The 20,482-nt window shown below is 45.4% G+C and overlaps 1 protein-coding gene across 1 annotated transcript in view; it reads left to right on the forward strand.

The window, feature by feature from the left end:
* The window catches only part of CMYA5 (cardiomyopathy associated 5), a 71,312-nt gene extending 59,482 nt beyond the window's left edge, over positions 1-11,830 (forward strand). Inside the window, exons 12-14 of the mRNA XM_083151626.1 lie at positions 1,132-1,231; positions 7,155-7,331; positions 9,546-11,830. Coding sequence (XP_083007752.1) covers positions 1,132-1,231; positions 7,155-7,331; positions 9,546-9,798 — 530 coding nt within the window. The 3' untranslated portion in view covers positions 9,799-11,830. The remainder of the gene's footprint in view (positions 1-1,131; positions 1,232-7,154; positions 7,332-9,545) is intronic.
* The last annotated feature ends 8,652 nt before the right edge of the window (positions 11,831-20,482 follow it).

Consider the following 20,482-nt stretch of genomic DNA (forward strand, 5'->3'; position numbering starts at 1 on the left):
TTACTTGTGCGATGTGGAAGAAGGAGTATTAGGTGTCCCAGTATATTCTGGGTCTATTAAATGAATCTATATATCTATATATCTATAAAGCCTGCAGCATAACCGGTTATTTGCGGGTCTTCAAAAAGGGGCGGGCCTAACCACAAGGGTGGGGCTTAAATTGTGGGCCACAAAATGTGCACTGAAACAGAATATTACCACCCAGGATCGCATTGGAAAATGCGATCCTTATGGCGAGATATGCTGAGCCGGAAGCCGGGAGGTCTGCGCATGCACGGTTAGTGCTGACCCCCCCCGCCGACCCCATCTATAGTCAGATCATAGTCGAGCTGTCAATTAATAAATTTGATATTCATTTTGAGCGCCAGCACTTGTGTCCAAGTCTTATTTTAGTGTTAAGTTCAAGGTTAAAGTTTATTAAAGTGTATGCATAAGGATACCCGATGGTGAGTTTAGTCAGCCATCGGTTTTCTATAGAATGAGAGATTCAGAAAGTGAGAGATTTGGTCAGAAATCTCCAGGTTTTTTTTTTAAAGCGGCAATCATTTACACTGCAAAACTAGTTTGATTTTGCAGTGTAAATGATTGCTGCTTTAAAACAACCGGATGTTTTCTGACCAAATCTCTCACTTTCTGATTCTCTCATCTTATTACATTTCACCCTACACCTCTAGTACACTAGAGCGGCTTAAGACTGTACCACTAACTGCCGTGTGTATGTGATTCAAATGGTAAAGAAGTGTATTTTATGCTACTCGCCTCAGAGCGGCTCAGTTGCATTGGGTGTCTCGCGCTGTATGGCGTACAGACGCTAGGTATATGAAGACACGTCTTTGTGTTGGCACCGTGGTGTTTATCCCACTTTGTATTCACCTCTGCAGCCACTGTCCATCGTCATTAGCTGCTTACAAGGGGAGGGGGTGTAAAATGTGTTGAATATCACTGCGAACAATTCTTGAATTGGAGTCATTACACTTTTGATTGAACAGATGTATTTATTCAACAATATGATGTTAGGATGTTGGATGGGTCGGAATTCTTATTTTGTGTATAGCTAAGAACTCATTCTTTATTCTCAGGGACAGTCAGCAATGAACTGAGTAGCCAGCTTACTGGAGTTTATTTTTACAGGTACCAGATTTCACTTACTGGGAGATACTGCGCACCCAGCCCTGGACGTGTCAGCAGATGGAACTGTAATTAGTATTGCGGAAAAGTGCGAGATTACAGGGTTAGTATCCAGGGGAGATTTAGGAAGACAGGGGGTGGCCGGTGCATGCTTTGGTTCTTGAGTTCCATTCCCTGTAATCTACTTTATATGGCGCTATGAAATGTCCGAATATATCCTTTATTATAATATTATTATTATTAAAAATAATAATAATAGTAATAATACATAATCTGTACCACATGCATAAAATCTTATATACACACAATAATCTGTGTATTTCAGCCACAATCACTATTGGTCGACAGGCCATGGGTCAACACATGGTCAAAAGGTCAATACAAGCAATAGGTCGACATAGAAAAGGTTGACTATAAAAAGGTTGGCATAAGTTTTTCAGTTTTTTGTGTCTATGTCGACATAAACACAGTAGAAGTGTACCCCCTTGCTCGCCATGCTTTGGGCGCGGTGCCGCCTATGCTCGCTACAGTATTATAACCTTTTTGACCATGTTGACCTTTTTCATGTGTTGACCAATAGTGGTTGAGAGGCATACAGTATGTTTTGCACCTTGACTAACATAATTAAAGTTATAAATGATGCTACCATTTAAAATAGCCTGTATAGGTATATGCACTCCCACATATTACCAATGGGCGAGGACCAGCGTAACGCATATATAGGACTATTACCCCTTCCTATATCACTTACAATAAGTAGCTATGCTTCAGCCATATTGTATGCAGAGTATATTGTGTGTACAGTAGGTAGTTAATAGATAACTGTTCATTTATACTTACTGAGAGAAATGTCCAAGGACGTTCTCAAGAGAACTGAATGTGGGAGAAACAAAACTTTTATCTTTCCCTAGACAATGTGTGTTCTCCATTTCCCGGGAATGACACTTGCCGCCATTGGTATATTCGCTCCTTGTTTCTACCTACAAATGTGTAACGAGAACAATACAGATTCAGATACCTAGATGAACCTGTGTGAGCGTCTTATTTCTGCAATCTTCCAGTACTGGTAACAGATTGTGACAGATCAATGAGGACGTGATGGGCCTTAATAGAGTTCAATCTTTCTGACAAAATCCTTCTTAAGGGCCCTACATACGCAGAGATGTGTGCCAGAGATACATAACGGGAGATTCAGCACAAGAGATTTCACTAATTGGCTCATTTCAGACAATGAGCCACATACAGAGAGATTTGTGTCAGAGATTCAAATTGGGAGATTCAGCACGGGAGATCTCAAATCTGTCACGACTGGACATTGTGCAGCTGGCTACTCTGGATGTGCCTGCCCAGACTGCGCTATATATATATATATATATATATATATATATATATATATATATATATATATATATACACACAGTATATATATATATATATATATATATATATATATATATATATATATATATATATATATATATATATATATACATACATACATACACATACATAGTGTATATATATATATATATATATATACACATATATATACATATATATATATATATATATACATATATATATATATATATATATATACATATACATATATATACATATACATATAATAGTTTTAGTCCCCCATATAAAAAGTTTAATCGTTGGTGGTATAGTGTGGCATCCCCCTCTCCCCTCAACCGTTGGTGGCACAGTGTAAAAAAAAAAAAAAGAATATACTTACCAACTCCGTTGTCTTCCAGCGTCGCGTCCTCTCACTGCAGCTTCCATCTGACTGCAGAGGGCGGGCGCGGCACCCGGCAGGTCCAGGAAGCGTCTCTGCTGGGCTCCGGCGGCGAGGCTTCCAGGCGGCGGGGCTTCCAGGCGGCGGCAGCGGGGCTTCCAGGCGGCGGCGGGGCTTCCAGGCGGCGGCGGCGGCGGGGCTTCCAGGCGGCGGCGGCGGGGCTTCCAGGTCGGTGGCAGCGGGGCTTGACAGTCACAGTCACCGGCATGACAGTCGCTCAGATGGCCCTGCTCATCCCCGCGCCACACATGCGGGAGATGAGCAGGAGCTTCTGAGCGACTGTTATGAATTGACTGACCGGGCCATTCTGAATCTTGTGCAGATTCAGAACGGCGGGGGCGCGCATGTAAATCGCTGTGTGGGCTATATACACAGCGATTTACATGTATTTTCAGGCATTTTCTGAGCGATTTAGTAAAATCGCTCAGAAAGTGCCTGAAAATTGTACTGTGTGTGGGGGCCATTAGATGGACAAAACCATGTGCACTGCAGGGGGGGCAGATGTAACTTGTGCAGATCTAATTAGATTTGGGTGGGGTTTTACTTTAAAGTGAGATCTATATTGCAGTGTAAAAATAAAGCAGGCAGTATTTACCCTGCACTGAAACAAAATAACTCACCCAAATCTATTTCTATCTGCACATGTTACATCTGCCCCCCTGCAGTGCACATGGTTTTGTCCATCTAAGAAGGATTTTGTCAGAAAGAGTGAACTCGAATAAGGCCCCCCTGACATGGTCGACCTATTAACTGCATAGTTACCTCCCCTCCTTCATTCTGCAGGAGACTCCCTGAAATAGCAGCAACCTCCCTCTCTCCCTCATTAGTCTAGCAATCTCCCTCATGTCACCTAGCCCTCATTACACTGTTAAATTTTTTGGGAAAAAAGGAATGAGAGACAGATACATTTACATTGAATCATCAGCACCATTTCCCAGCACTTTACCAAGTATAGTATCTCTTACTAACTGCTTTGGGGCTCATTTAAAAAGATTCCTCTCAGATGTAGCAGTATACACCCACGCTTCTAGGTGCCACGTTCACAATCTCTCCATATATGGATCTAGACACGCCCTTTGGGTGGAGCATGACATGCCCCCTCAATGGGGTGCTGTGCAAAATTTTTGCTACCAACTATAATCTCCCTGAAACTAGTTTTCAAAAGTAGGCAAGTATGATTAACTGTCAACCTTATTAGTGTCGACCTGCCGACAGCTTCCCGCCATCTTTTGAATGCAGTACATAGCAGGAAGTGCAAGCACTGAGTTCCTGTCACAACAAATACAGCTGCACACGCAGAAGTATAAATATTAAGAACATCTGCAATGTGTAGTTGCCATTTATTTAGTTGCAATTACTGTAGGTCAGTAACCTGTGGATGATTTACTGGCAGATACTGATACTGCCGAGTAATATATCAGTATGGACCATCGATAGTCGGCGATTCTACACTGCATCATGCTGACAGATGAGCATCGGGTCTGATTTAGAGTTGGACATAATGGTCCGGCAGCAAGAACTCACCGCCCTTCTAGAGTAACCTGGGGATTACTCAGATAGTGAATGTTTTCACCGAATGATCCCCAGTGGCGTAGCTAGAAACTTTTCTCCCCGCTGCCCAAAAAAATTCCGGAGCCCCCCCCCAAAGAAGAGGTGATGCGATGGACTATGGGTGCCATAGTTACATATGCACGGGGCGGGGACCCACTCATTCAATATGCACTGCACTTGGTCCCCGCTCATTAGATATGTATAGGGCGGGACCAGCTCAGGGCTCACTGCTGCCTGGGTCACCTGTCAGTTCAGCCAGCGGCACCCACCACAGACCCTGCTGGCGCTGCTCCCCCAAGCCACCGCAGGGTCTGCCACATATGTAGCTACACCACTGGTGATCCCATATTGAGTCCTTGCACCCAGCAGAGGGTCACACAAGCATGCAGGAGGCCATCTAGGGTGCGTGCACCCGGCGAACAGAAAGTTTGCTGTGGGTGCACGCACCCTACATCTGCACATGCGCATGCACAGACACAGAGGACCGAAGCAATTAGAATAACCCCCTTAACCCATCTCTCACTCTGCCCACTGTAATGTTAACTTAAAACCATTAAACAAATTACAGCAATACTAAGTTGCCCATAGCAATGTAGAGATAACTGAAATTTGCAATTAGAAATCATTAGTTCCTGAATCCCCCCCCTTAGTCACAATTCATTAATATGTGTCAGTATTTTAGCTATTAATTATGGTGTCTTAAAGCATTTTATTAGCTAACCACAGCTGACAACATTCCTGATTGGACACATTAGGCCTCATCACCAACCCATATAACCTGCGCCAGATCCTTTCACTCACACCATCATGTGTGTGGCCCCACGCCTTGGGCAAGTTAGACTTTCAAATGATGGTACTTGTTTAGTTTCACGGCGTTGGCACGTGCCGCTCTAGCTGTGAATCTTGGCAGCTTGCCAGACTGCCTTAAGCTACGTTATCAGTGTAGCGCCTGTTTGAATCCTGGCCAGCTGCTTACTTGTTTAGTTTCGCTTCGGGTTGTTTCAGGAACACATTCACACCTGCCATATCATACACCTGAGACAATAATGACGACATGTGTTAACTGGTAACTTGTTTTTAGTGATAAAGAATATGAAAGACGATAAAATGATTAAATGACAATACAATTAATTTAAAGAAGAAAAAAGTAATTATTCATGAACTGCAGTGCCATCATCAGCACTTGAAGAGGAAGCAGCTGTCGACTCTGGCTCTGCGGCGTCAACTTTGTCGGCCTGGGGGAGTAGGGTCAGCGCATGTAGGGGTCCTCCGCGCCAAGCGTCTTCCTCCAGATAAACTTCTGGAGATAGGAGTTCAGCGCGCGGTCCCCCTTTGGTGCTTATTCCGCCACTTACAGGATCCCCACAACCTCTCGATGTTTTGGGTGTGGACCCCACTCTCCGGATCCATGAAGTGGAAGCGGTGGTTGACCTTGGCATGACGATAGCCAGCCTGCTCCAGCTGCTTGGTCTGATACGCTCTCCAGCAGTTGCTGTAGATATTGGTCCCCGGTAGCACGTTCCTATCAATGGCAGCCATGAGCATGCTGGCATCCCGCCTCTCGACTGACAACAAGAAACACTCTCCGGTCTGTCTGGAGATGCCCCCGTTGATCCACTGCTGGGGCAGCAGGCGTCCGACATTGGCCTTTCGTTGAAGAAAAAAGACTTTCATCGACCTCCACTATGGTGCCTAGGCCGCGAATCTTCCGCTGAGGCTGCGACAGGAGGTCGACAGCGCAGGCCTCCCGCAGCAAATTATTATACTGCACAGTGGTGGCCTGGGACATGGAGAGATGGCGTTGGAAGAACCATACGCTGGTCAGCTCCTCTGCCCAGCAGAATATGAATCGCAGAAGGGTGACGAAGGTCAGGTGGCACCCTGTGAAGCACTGTGCTGCCCTCAAACTGACCTTTTTTCCACAGGCCCTGATATGGCAGCGCCACATCTGCTCCCTAATAGAGAGCCTCATCGGGTGCCCATTGGGGCAGGTTTGCGTCACAGGCAGGAAATGTTGCCCCTGAAGAAACGACACTGCCTCCTCCTCAGTCTGAGGCAAAGTAAAGATAGTCAGCCTCTCTTCAGCCATGTCTCCGATACGTCTGTCTCTCAGACAATACAACAGCTGACTGACTACGTAGACTGACTACGCAACAGCTGACTGACTACGCTAACTGCGTACTGCTGAATCTACAAGCTAACTGAGTTAGTCACGAGAACTAGACACTGTTTCTGACAGGAACGCTAATTCTGAGTAGAACTAGACGCTAGACGCTTTTATAACTAGACGCTAGGCGCTTTTCAGTAAATACGATGAAAATACTGCCTACGCGCTACTTCTGACTGACTACACTGATAACACGCTGATAACGTAGCTTAAGGCAGTTTGACAACCTGCCAAGATTCATAGCTAGAGCGGCATGCGCCGCCGCCGTGAAACTAAACAAGTACCCAAATATATATTTTGTATAGTATATATAGACATATTTAACACTTCCACCAGGTCTACATGACCGGAGCCTGCAGTGGATTTACAGACTCCATCTATGCTGAGTGACAATGGCCGGTGGATTTTAATGATCCACCACCTACCATTGTGCCAGTAGCTTTCAGTTCTTGACCTGTTAATAGATACAATTACTATGTCATATAAAGCAGTTTATTTCTTTCACAGAATTCCGTTAGTGCTTGGGGAGCTTCTGCCAGCAAAGGGGCAGCATTACTGGGAGATGACTGTTCCTGACTGCAGTGCCTATAGTGTCGGTGCGACTTTTCATCCTTCTCCAGAAGAGTGTGCCCTATCACAGGACAGGACATCATGGTGTATGCAATGTTCTTGTTCCTCCACAAGGTAATCCTAAAGCTCTGCTACCAGAACAGTGGGTAGTCAGTCACAGAATGCATATGTCAGTCAGGTGTTTGGCATGCCATCAGTTATCTAGAAGTTTCATAGTATCATCCTCTGGAATGCCAGTCGCCACTACTTGTGTTGCCAGATTACACAGGAACTGTATTAAGTGCTGATGAGAGATAAAGTGGAAGAATTACTTAAGGCAAAGAATCAACTGTCAGACTATGCTAGATAAATGACAGAAGCTGATGTTTGAAAAATGTATCTCCAAGTCTTGATAAATCTAACTTAAAGTAAAATGTTATATAACCATAAGTCCTTTCAGCAACATATTTGACTCTATGGTAAATAAATTGTTATTGCAAGTATAAATTATTTACTGCTGGGCTGAAACAAATTTATCAAAATGTAAACTATCCAGAACTGCCCCGTAGTGCCCATGTCATTAATCTGGCCTCACTTTGAGCCCACGTTATGTCAGCAGTTGGTTCACTTTAGCTTGAAGAAGCTAAACTAGCGAAACACGTGTCCTGTCTGTCTGTCGGGCTAGAGAATAGACTGTTTGGTGCTTAGCTTAGGAGATTTATTATCCATATGTCATACTGTTATACCAGGTGTCTCTGTATTTCTGCCCAAAGTGACTGACACTGTGCAAGCATACCAGTGGAGGGCATAGATGATTTAAGAACTATCAGGGTACAACCCACATCACCTACCCTAAAAAATACCAGTTTGGTGCAGCTATATATGAAACAGATAAGGTGCCATATTTAATCTGCCCAGCAGACTGTATTTAATTATATACCAAACACTGTATCTTTCAATATCGTTTATCCCACAAAAGGGAGCCATTTACACTACTGAAAGCCAATTCAAGGCAATTATCTAAAGTGTAAATTGGTGAAGATTATAAGTGTGATATTATAAGATTGTCAGAAATACACCCTGGTGGGGAATATACCCCTGTATGTATCTATGCACCAATATTCTACAGTCCTCTCTACCTACATTTTAAATCTTTAAAATCACCAACCTTTCTTTTCTAAACACTATTAATGTGTGTGTGTTAATGTGTATTTTTTAACCGCTCATTTTCGCTATATGTGGCCGTCTCCTTATCCAACATATACCAAATAAAGATAAAAGGAGCTCCCACTTTTTAAGTAAAAAGGAATTTACCCAAAAATTGTCTGATCAACTATAAGGAGTGCATCCAATACAAACCCTTTTTTTCTTCATCTTTCCTTCCAACATTTTATTGACAAGAAGTGATCAGATTAACGTCACATAAATGGGGGTATCTTAGTACTAATGGTAAAATAATTGATTGACCAATCCAGTGGCATCACTATGGGGGTGTCCTGTCAGTGTAGCATCCAACACTGCAAACTAACTGGTCCCCGGGTGCAGTCTGGCATGTCTGGACTCCATAGTAACGATAACAAGGGTATGCGCTGTGAGGCCACTTCCTCTACCCTACAAGGCCACACCCTTTTTGTATAGCAGCACATAACATAAGTCACCATACCCAGAGTCCGATCCAGTTATAGTTGTAAAGAAAATGTGGACTTTATCCTTAATTTGTAATATGCTTATTTGGAGCATGTTCACCCATTTCAAAGTTCCAGTGCCGTTGTTCTGGCAGCAGTTAAGATTCTGGCAACCAGTATCCTGACCACTGGGATTATAACTACATCTCTACTGTATACAGACTGTGGGCTAGATGCACTAAGCTTCAAAAGTGATAAAATGGTGAGTGTATAAACCGCCAGCCAATCAGCCCCTACCTGCTATGTCACAGGCTGTGTTTGAAATCTGTGAGGCAGGAGCTGATTGGCTGGCTGTTTATCACTCTCCATTTTATCACTTTTGAAGCTTAGTGCATCTGGCCCTCTGGCTATTGTAGATTGGAGCAATGGCATGAAAGTTATTTCAATATATACTTTGATTACAAAGTAACGGTAACATATCTTTATGCTATTATCTCTTATTTCCATGGCCAGTATGTGTGGCATAGTGGAGGCAGCCATTTTGGGGCCGGAGCACTGCAGTCTACCTGCTCATTGGGACTTGGACACTGAGTAGGGGTGCAATGACTTCTCTCACACATACAGAGCCAAGTCGTAGTCCTCAGACACTGGTGTGAATATAGTCATTTATTTCTGCACTCCATGTTTCCTATGTGCATAGTCTCCATTGTGTTTGCCTTTCCAGCTTCTCTTACAGATTCCTGCATAACGAAGTCCGGAGTGAAGTTAACTTGACGGAGCCCCCAGTCCGTGTCGGCATTCTTCTAGATTACAGAAAAGGGGGACTATCGTTCTACAACGTGCACAAGGGACAGCTGCTGTTTACCTTCAGGCACAAGTTTACAGAGGCGGCTCATCCCACGTTTGCTTTGGAGGCCCATGGAGAGATTCACCTCCACACCGGGATAGAAATGCCTCACTTTGCCAAGCACAGCTAACATTCTGTTCCCGGCAGCATCTGGGATGCTGGAAAGCCATAAGCCAAGTGTTTACTCACTCCTGTCCTATAGTGGAGTCACCTGGAGAAAGGTGTTTCATACAGTATCTTCAACAGAGGACAAGTGTAGGTGTTGCTATAGCAACCAAGCAGATTTGAGCGAACATCTGTCAAGTACATTCTACAAAATGATAGAGAATCGGGTTCCTCTTTAGAACGTTTGATACATCTCCCCCTGCGTGTGACAACATTTGGGGAGTAGTATTTTAGGCAGAGCAGATTTTGTTGCAAAAATGGTTTCTCAGGGTTTGCTTTTATTTTGCGTTGGTGTTCCCAGCTTCTCTCCCAGGTTTTATGTAGGAGAAAATATATTGTTCCCCCAGGACAAGCATGAAATGTGACACAGAGCACAGACGACTTCTGATCTATGTATAGTACATGGCTGTGCGGTTCATATTACTAGCTTCTATACTAAGGGACTCATTCAGACGCAGCCTAGGGAAAGGTAAGTGCCTCCGATTGCCCACCCCCGCCACTGCCAAATACTCAAACACATCCCATTACATGCGCCCCAAGGGGAGAGAAATCATTCCGTGGTCGCTGGCCATCAAATGATTTTTCTCCCCTTCGGTGAGAAGAGTCAGTCAAAACTGACCTTTATTTCCGCCACTGATTGACGAATACGTGGTGGGCGTGGACGTCATGTGACATCAGCTGCCCGTCCCGAGCAGGCAAAGCCACTTCTGCGTTCCCAGGGGAACAACCAGAGTTTTTATGGGGACGCCCATAAAATGTTGGGCATTCCCCTGCTCCAGCTCCCTGTCCGCCCCCCGCCCACCCACCTGGCGAGTATAAAACTCTCCCAAATTCAGCCCGCTACAAATGGAGCCTGAATCAGCCCATACATTATTTCAAGAGACAAGTTTCATAGATGTGTCGATGCATTGTCATTAATTATTAAAGTAAAGGTAGGAAAATAAAAGGGTAAAAGGGGTATTACTCATCTTCTGTGCTTATATCACAGCATATATATTTTTGATTTGACCCAAAGTAAACAAGTCCCTCAATTACCTTTTAGTCATTATAGTTGCTGACTTTATGGCTGTCGACAGCCTGGTTGGAGGAGTTAAGGGGAGTATGGCTTTGTATTGGGAATTATTTTCACCTACTCCCCAATAAATCAGGGGATAATGGGTGCGGTGACCCAGTACCGTAACTAGACATTTTGGTGCCCTCTGCCAGAACGGGAAATGCCCCCCCCCCCCCCTCCCATAGGCATGTAGGGGGATGGTTTCACAGGAAAGGAGCGTAGTCCTATAATAATACCAATAATGCCCACAGGAGTAGCACCGCTTATGCACACATTTCCCACAGGAGTATCATCCCCCTTGCCTCAGTGTCAGCCCTGCCCCCCATTCCCCATTTTCACATACCGTTTATTTGGGCTGCCAGTGCCTACTGCTCCTCCTCTCCGTCCGCCCTCCTCCATAGTCACTGGCAGTGACAACGCGCCCCCTCCTCGCTGCACAGTGCACTGTGTTCCCCAGCTGGTTGCTCCTGTCCTCAGGCAGTCACAGCACAGCCTGCAGAGCGCCAAGTCTAGGACACAGAGGGGAACCGACTATAAGTAATAGCACAGCGCTCCCCCGTCTGTGTTCCAGACTCGACAGTCTGTTCTGCAGGCGGTGACGCTCAGCTGTGGAGCACAGTGCAGGGGATGTGCTGTCACTGTCTTTGGCTGGAACGGTACGTGACAAGGTGTTTGCCGGCATGTGTGCCAACAGTGCAGATGCGCTGTGGGTAAGCCACCGCTGGCACACACCTAGATAGACCCTGTTAGCATCAAAATCCAGGATTTTTTTTCACCTGATGTAACTTTCCACAGGGAAACATACAGATAGTGGTAGATGCTCAATTAGTTCAGTAATAGTACTCAGGTGCATGAGGGAGGGGTTAATACTGAGTAAGTAAAACAAGAATTTTTTCCCCCCAGCTAGAATTTAGAGATATTGGTTACATATACCTGCGCAGGTGTATGATATGCCCCCAAGCCACGTTAAGGCTTCTCTGCATATTGGGGGTCCCTAGCGCTATATCTAGGTGCAGGGTGCGGTTAATAATTAGTGATAGGAAGCCAAAGCTATATATAAAGAGAGAGATAAAATAAAACATGAAATGTAATTAAAATAAGAGAGATAGTGTTAGTGTTAACACTTTTCCCTCACTAACACTATCTCTCTTATTTTAATTACATTTAATTTTTATTTTATCTCTCTCTTTATATATAGCTTTGGCTTCCTATCACTAATTATTAACACTATAGTATCTCACTGGCGTGCCACACTGGGCTTCCTAGCTTATGAGTTTTTGGGGTGCCGCACCCTGCACCTAGATATAGCGCTAGGGACCCCCAATATACAGAGAAGGCTTTACGCGGCTTGGGGGCATAGCATACACCTGCGCAGGTATATGTAACCAATATCTCTGAATTCTATTATCATGTAGTGTTCTAGATTGGTTACTAATACTACTCAGTGTGCCGGGGGAAGCAATGTCTTGTTTTACTTACCACAGGGAAATCGTTATCAGCATGGCAATTTGCGCTTCCTGGTACAATGATTATATTGAATAGGCCAAACCAAGTTGTGCTCCTATATTTAAAGTTATGGTATAAGGCAGGGGTTCCCAATCTTTTTTGATTCACGGCACCCTAGAGAATCAGAATTTTTTGCACGGCACCCCTAGGTCCCAAAAAAATTAAGTAGATTGGGTTTATATGTGATTCTTAGCGGCAGTTATGTGGTAAAGGGCAGGATTTGCTTCTGTTTGTACACATTCTATGATTGGCAGCCACCAGCACTGGTTTTGCTCATAAATAATTAACCATTAATAATTTGAGGTGGTCCTGGACCACCAACCCGCGGCACCCCTGCAAGTGTCCCGAGGCACCCCTGGGAGCCGCGGCACACAGTTTGGGAACCACTGGTATAAGGTATTAGGGGTCGACAGTGCCTAGATCCACACCAAATGATCAACATGCACAAGGTCGCCAGGCTTTGGGCAAGGTTACCGTTACCAATAGGATTCCACATAGATGGAGAAGTATCAAAAAGTAAATAAAAACAAAAAAGAACACGTCTCCCTTTCCATGTGGCGACCATTTGAACGCGTCGACCATATCAATCATATGCATGTCGACCTGTTGACTATCATCCTGTCCACCAATCAACGGAATACCTTTATTTAATTAATTAATTAATTAGTTATTCTATATTTCAGTAGAAGAAATTTCAGTCAGGCGGAGAGACATATTATATTGTGTTGCAGATCTGTATTTTAATGTATGATTAAAAAACAATACAGCATTTTATGTCTAAGTATTGCAAATGTTTCTCAGCATGCTTGTGTATTTATTAACATGACGAATGGGATATTAATTTGATTTGTTTTGTCAATGTAATCTGCCCATAGCAGTAACAGATCCGGAGGTGCACTGCCCCCTTGTGGTGTAATTGGTGCGGTGTAACTACTGAGGAAGAGACCTACAGAAATCATATATGTAAAAAGAAATAATTTAGCCATATACTTTTTATACAGAAGTTACCATTGTCTGGAGAAGATACAGGTGTTGAGGAATTATGTTGTAATAACAAATGTCAATAAAACAAGATGGCTTGTGTGACATTTCTTTTTCAGAAAAGTGCTAAAATTTGTAATCCGTGCAATAGCTGCTTCTTCTCTTAAAATAAACGTTTGATATTTGCACAATTCTAAGAATCTTTATTTGGTAAAAGTGCGCACTGGGAAAATACACCATACAATGCATTATTAGTTTGTCATGGAAACAGTTATCAAAATGATTACTTTCCAATTATAACCATATATGTTGACTTTAAATATCTCCTTTCCAGGCGTAGCCCCGAGAGGAGAATCTCTGTGATATTCCTCCGTTATCGGGCTGGAGTTTTATGTCATCAAGTCCCGCCAACATTACAGTAAGTGCTGCGATTCGCGGCTCTTCCAGGAGGGGCTAAAATAGCACTGTTTGCGTTATTGTAGCCCCGCCCCTTGGAGTCATAGTCATAGAGTAGGGGCCTGCGGGGGGAAGGGTAAGCAGATAAATGTGGGAGGCTTGCCCACCTTTCCAGGGGGACTAAAGGTGCCCATACACGGTGCAATAGCACCCCTGAGTTTTGTACTAAATCACATCAGATCGCACGCTTGCGATATGCATGCGATTTGCGTGCGATGTGATCTGAAGGCAGTACAAAAAGTATGTGCAGCACATACTTTTTTTGTACTGTGCAATGCGATGCCCGTGGGAGCATGCATTGAATCGCACGGTGCTATCGCACCGTGTATGGTGGCCTTAAGAGTGGGCAGTGGCATAACTATCATGCGGCAGACCCAGCGGTGGCTTGAGGGAGCCAGTGCCAGCGGGGTCTGTGGGGAGCGCTGGTATTTCCAGTAAGTGCGGCGCCAAAGGAGGCTGCTGCATGTGTATGTCTCCAGCCTAACAGTGGCTGTAACAGGATCCAGGCGCACTCAGGCACGGATACAGGGGAAAGCGAACGGGGCAAACGCCCCTCCTAGGGTCCTCCCGCCCCTCATGCTGGCACCGTCTTAATATTACACTTGGCAGAGCCAACCCCAAAAGTTTAAGGCGGCAGAACAGGAGGCAGGGGCAGAAGTGACTAGATGGAGACAATGACCCCACCCCTCATGGCATTACATTACAATTCAAGCAACGATACAGTGACATCACTGGTGTGCAGTGCTTCATATTGATCCTATACACTGTATCTAATGCCCTATGGTGAAAAATATTGTTGTGTATGAATTGTTACAAAGTACTCAGACTACTAGCACTGTCCATTACAGTGCAGCCATAAGCTACATGTGATTGGCATCACCATACTGACACAGCGCAGTCTAGTGCGATTACTGCACCTGGTGATAAGACAATCAGGCTGACCCATTGGTGTCCCCACTTCATAAGATACTTAAAGGGCAAATACGTACAGCAACAACACAGAACCGTCGACACAGGTCGACATCAAAATTCACCATAAATACCAGGCAAGGATATAGTGTAGTGAATGATACAACCATTGTGATTTACCTGAGCAATCTTGACAACAGGTTATAACATACCTATCGAACCAACATATAAAGGGTTACGGTACATCAGGACATTCCATACAGTTTATTGTGCACCCCTATACTGGAAGTGAAACCCGAATTAGACACTAATACATAGGATATTAATCCGATTGATGTAAACATAATAAGTGTCGACGGGAACCACCTGTCAACAGTGTACTTTTACACAGCCCACAATTGGTGTCGAGTGAGTGAGCCACTGTTTTTTAACACACCACATTTATGTTGTTTTGTTTTGTGTGTTTTTATATTTCGCTAGTTTTAAACTATGTCAATAAAAGTTACCTTTTATTCGTAAGAGTTCATATAGGTGCACCACACCGTGACACACTTTTTTCTCTCTTTGTCCTGTGTACCCAGCATTAGATGGCTGTCTCCTCTCCAGGTGCGGAGAGAAGCCGCATCCCACTTACTACAGTTAGGTAGAGTCTGCTGCTTATTATAACACAGAAGCTAAGGACAGCACTTGGATAAGCAGGTTACAGCAGCCTCTGATACAGTGGGTGAAATTTAATAGGGTGAGAGATTTGGTAAGAAAATTCCAGTTTTTTTAAAGCGGCAATCATTTACCCAGTTTGATTTTGCAGTGTGAATGATTGCCTAGACTTAAAGATGGCAATATCATTCTGCTTATGAGATTTCTGGGCTAGATTTAGAGATGGACACAAATGTGATTTTTACACAGCAATCATCGGCCGCATGCACGTACGCCTAAGTCACTCTGCGCATTTACCACGATAGTCTTGTGAAGGTGGTTACAGAGAGGATTTCATTGCAGTGATTGATATGCTGGGACAGCTTATACGGCCTACACACATGCCGATATTAAGGCATTTTCTAAGCGATTTTGCTTAGTTAGGCAAAGTCGCTTAGCAAATGCCCTCACATCGGTGTATGTGTGGGGGCTATATCGGCAGCAGTGCGCGTCCCCGCGCGTCTTTATCGCTGGCCGAGATTGATGGACAGTGTCCATCAATCTCTGCATCGGCAGGGTTCTCCCACCGGAGAACACTGGCGCTGTCTGCTCGCTTAGCACACAGAGCTGACAGCTCGCTCTGTGTGTGGGCTGTCAGCTCTGTGTGCTATGCGATAGCGGCGCAGCACAGCCCGACCTAGCATAGCTAGGTAGCCCTGCACACATCGCTATGTGTGTAGGGCCCATTAGACTGGCACATCTATGACTGCACTAGCTACACTGTAACTGGCAGTTCCTTCTTATTGGAAGACATACTGTACTTGCCAGTCACCTGCAGAACAGGCAGTCCCATTGTGAAGTAGTTCCTCTGGGACAGTCCAACCAGCAGCGAAGTCACTACCTGCCTGATCATCAGCGACCCGCTCACGATGTGCACCGTTAGATGTACCGATCTGATGCCGACCCGCACCCGGGTGTATGGTCATTTCCAGATCCTACCTGCTGCAGGTAGGATCTGAATAACGACCGACCGACCCACGGGGCCACGCATCCGATCGGAATCTGATCAAAACGGGACCGAAACATCCAATCGGTCGGAATTGGATCTAGATTGATGGGATCGGGCCCTAGTCGTCCTGGTGTGTACCAAGCCTTGAAAAAGCTACAGCGAAGCGCACGCCTGCTAGCGGTGACGCTCACTCACTCGCAACACTAGAAATGTATTTTGGTCTATATTCTTTTTTTCAGGAATCATAACCGGGGGGGGGCGCAACTATACTGTATGGTTACCCACTACCAATGGTTATACATTAGCCGGGGAACACCACTATCCAGCCAAATACACTCAGCCACATGCAGGCATAGCGCTTACAGAGTGACTCTCATACCCCGCACTAGCCGATTGGAACAGTGTGTATATAGCATTCTGGTATGTGGCTCCCCAGGCTTTTTATTGGAGTAAAGCACCTCATACTGATTCTATACAATGTATCAAATGTCTCATGGTGAAACAAAATAGTGTTGTATAAGATACTGTTACAAAGTACAACTCATTGCAAATTACCAACACTATACTGTATGGTTACCCACTACCAATGGTTGCACATTAGCCAAGGAACGCCACTATCCAGTTAAATACACTCAGCCACGTCCAGGCATAGGCCCTTATTCAGATTCGCGCGGTACGGCCCGCGTGCGGCCGTACCGCCGATGTTTTCCGTCTGCACATGCGCAGAGGTCAATCTGCGCATGTGCAGGCGAATTCGCCGCACAGAAATTTACTACGCCGCAAAGGGGGCGTATAGGGGAGTGAGGGGCTTCATGCCCTCATTTCCCTATGTATACGCCCCGCGTTTCATGGGCGTTCCCATGCAAACGCGGGGCGTACGCATGCTAATGAGGGCATGACGCAACTCATGGGGGCGGAAAGCTGACGTCGCCGGATGTCAGCTTTCAGCCCCCATACAAGCTACCACACGGACGATTGTCCGTGTGGTCTCAGCTTGCGGGAGCTGCCGCGGCGTGCGGACCTGCCTTCGATGGTCGACGACCATCGAATGCAGGGGGCAGCTCCCACCATGGTGGAGGCGTAGCCTCCACCATTTTTATGCGGATCGCCAGCCGTCCGTGTACGGACGGCCGTGGCGATCCGTAGGGTGGGCGGGGATTCGTCTGGTGCGGTCGGAGCCGCATATGCGGCTCGACCGCACCAACCAGAATAAGGGCCATAGTGTGTACAGAGTGACTCTCATACCCCGCACTAGCCTATTGGAACAGTGTGTATGTAAGGGACTGTGAGCTTGTTGAAAGGATTTCTTGGCTCAATTATAGCTAATATAGCAATTGACACAGCCTATAGAATTCTATCAGAAACAAGTTGGTCTTGTGCTCAATATTCACAGTCCTTTGAGTCGAAATTCTACACACTAATGTCGACACAATGATCGACACACAGGCTGACTTCTCTTAATAGCATTCTGGTATGTGGCACCCCAGGCTTTCTATTGGAGTATAGCACCTCACACTGTTTCTACACACTGTATCAAATGTTTCATGATGAAATAAAATAGTGTTGTACATGATACTGTTACAAAGTACAACTCATTGCAGATTACCAACACTATTTATTTCAGTGCATTTTTGTGGTACAACCTAGTGCGATTGGCACGCAGGGTGATACCATAACCAGGTTGACCCATCGGACATAGGCTTCCTGAGTTGTCCCTATCCTACAAGACCATTATAGGGCACTTGTGTGTAGTAACATCTACACAGACCTATCGACACAGGTCGACATTACAATTCAAGCAACGATACAGTGACATCACTGGTGTGCAGTGCTTCATATTGATCCTATACACTGTATCTAATGCCCTATGGTGAAAAATATTGTTGTGTATGAATTGTTACAAAGTACTCAGACTACTAGCACTGTCCATTACAGTGCAGCTATAAACTACATGTGATTGGCATCACCATACTGACACAGCGCAGTCTAGTGCGATTACTGCACCTGGTGATAAGACAATCAGGCTGACCCATTGGTGTCCCCACTTCATAAGATACTTAAAGGGCAAATACGTACAGCAACAACACAGAACCGTCGACACAGGTCGACATCAAAATTCACCATAAATACCAGGCAAGGATATAGTGAATGATACAACCATTGTGATTTACCTGAGCAATCTTGACAACAGGTTATAACATACCTATCGAACCAGCATATAAAGGGTTACGGTACATCGGGACATTCCATACAGTTTATTGTGCACCCCTATACTGGAAGTGAAACCCGAATTAGACACTAATACATAGGGTATTAATCCGATTGATGTAAACATAATAAGTGTCGACGGGAACCACCTGTCAACAGTGTACTTTTACACAGCCCACAATTGGTGTCGAGTGAGTGAGCCACTGTTTTTTAACACACCACATTTCTGTTGTTTTGTTTTGTGTGTTTTTATATTTCGCTAGTTTTAAACTATGTCAATAAAAGTTACCTTTTATTCGTGAGAGTTCATATAGGTGCACCACACCGTGACACACTTTTTTCTCTCTTTGTCCTGTGTACCCAGCATTAGATGGCTGTCTCCTCTCCAGGCGTGGAGAGAAGCCACATCCCACTTACTACAGTTAGGTAGAGTCTGCTGCTTATTATAACACAGAAGCTAAGGACAGCACTTGGATAAGCAGGTTACAGCAGCCTCTGATACAGTGGGTGAAATTTAATAGGGTGAGAGATTTGGTAAGAAAACTCCAGTTTTTTTAAAGCGGCAATCATTTACCTAGTTTGATTTTGCAGTGTGAATGATTGCCTAGACTTAAAGATGGCAATATCATTCTGCTTATGAGATTTCTGGGCTAGATTTAGAGATGGACACAAATGTGATTTTTACACAGCAATCATCGGCTGCATGCACGTACGCCTAAGTCACTCTGCGCATTTACCACGATAGTCTTGTGAAGGTGGTTACAGAGAGGATTTCATTGCAGTGATTGATATGCTGGGACAGCTTATACGGCCTACACACATTACGATATTAAGGCATTTTCGAAGCGATTTTGCTTAGTTTGGCAAAGTCGCTTAGCAAATGCCCTCACATTGGTGTATGTGTGGGGGCTATATCGGCAGCAGTGCGCGTCCCCGCGCGTCTTTATCGCTGGCCGAGATTGATGGACAGTGTCCATCAATCTCGGCATCGGCAGGGTTCTCCCACCGGAGAACACTGGCGCTGTCTGCTCGCTTAGCACACAGAGCTGACAGCTCGCTCTGTGTGTGGGCTGTCAGCTCTGTGTGCTATGCGATAGCGGCGCAGCACAGCCCGGCCTAGCATAGCTAGGTAGCCCTGCACACATCGCTATGTGTGTAGGGCCCATTAGACTGGCGCACGTCTGGGGGCTGGGCGGCGTCACGTGACGCACTGTCTGTGCGCTACTCCGCCGGCGCCGTCCGCCGATGATGCCCAGCCCAGCGAGCGGCAGCAGCTGCCGCCTGCTGTGACGTGACCTGGTTGTCAATCACCGCAGGGCAGGCTCAGCCCGCCCTGCGCCTCAGCGCCACCCACAACATGCCGCGCGACCGCGTAGACATCAGTAGCTTCAAGTTCTGCCCGGCGGCCCGGCCACAGCAGCAGACGGCAGGCGGCCCCTCCCCCTTTGAAAAGTGGGAGGGGTTACGATTGAATGGGGCCCACCGGGGAATCTCCCGGTGCCCCGCCAGGCCAGTCCGAGCCTGCTGGCGCATCTCAGTCTGCAACTGGGCCTCATACGCAGCTGCAATGGTTGTCACCATGGAGACATTTAGAAGTTCAATAAGATCGGAGTTCTACTGAAGATGTTGCCCATAGCAACCAATCAGATTCTATTTATTATCTTCTAAAAGGTGCTAAAGAAAGAAGTAGAATCTGATTGGTTGCTTCACTAAGCACTTTATTCATTTCCATTCACAGGACCGCGCTCGGATATTTGTAGTTTGCACCTGCACATTTCTGCGCATGCACTGGGAGCGTGCGGCCATGGCGAGCAAACTGTTTGCTTGGCACATTAGCATATGGGAACGCTCAGCGTTTCATGGGCATTCCCATGAGAACTCTGGGCATTC

This window comes from Crinia signifera, chromosome 1 (assembly GCF_055691185.1).
Source record: "Crinia signifera chromosome 1, ASM5569118v1, whole genome shotgun sequence".
Classification (NCBI taxonomy): Eukaryota; Metazoa; Chordata; class Amphibia; order Anura; family Myobatrachidae; genus Crinia; species Crinia signifera.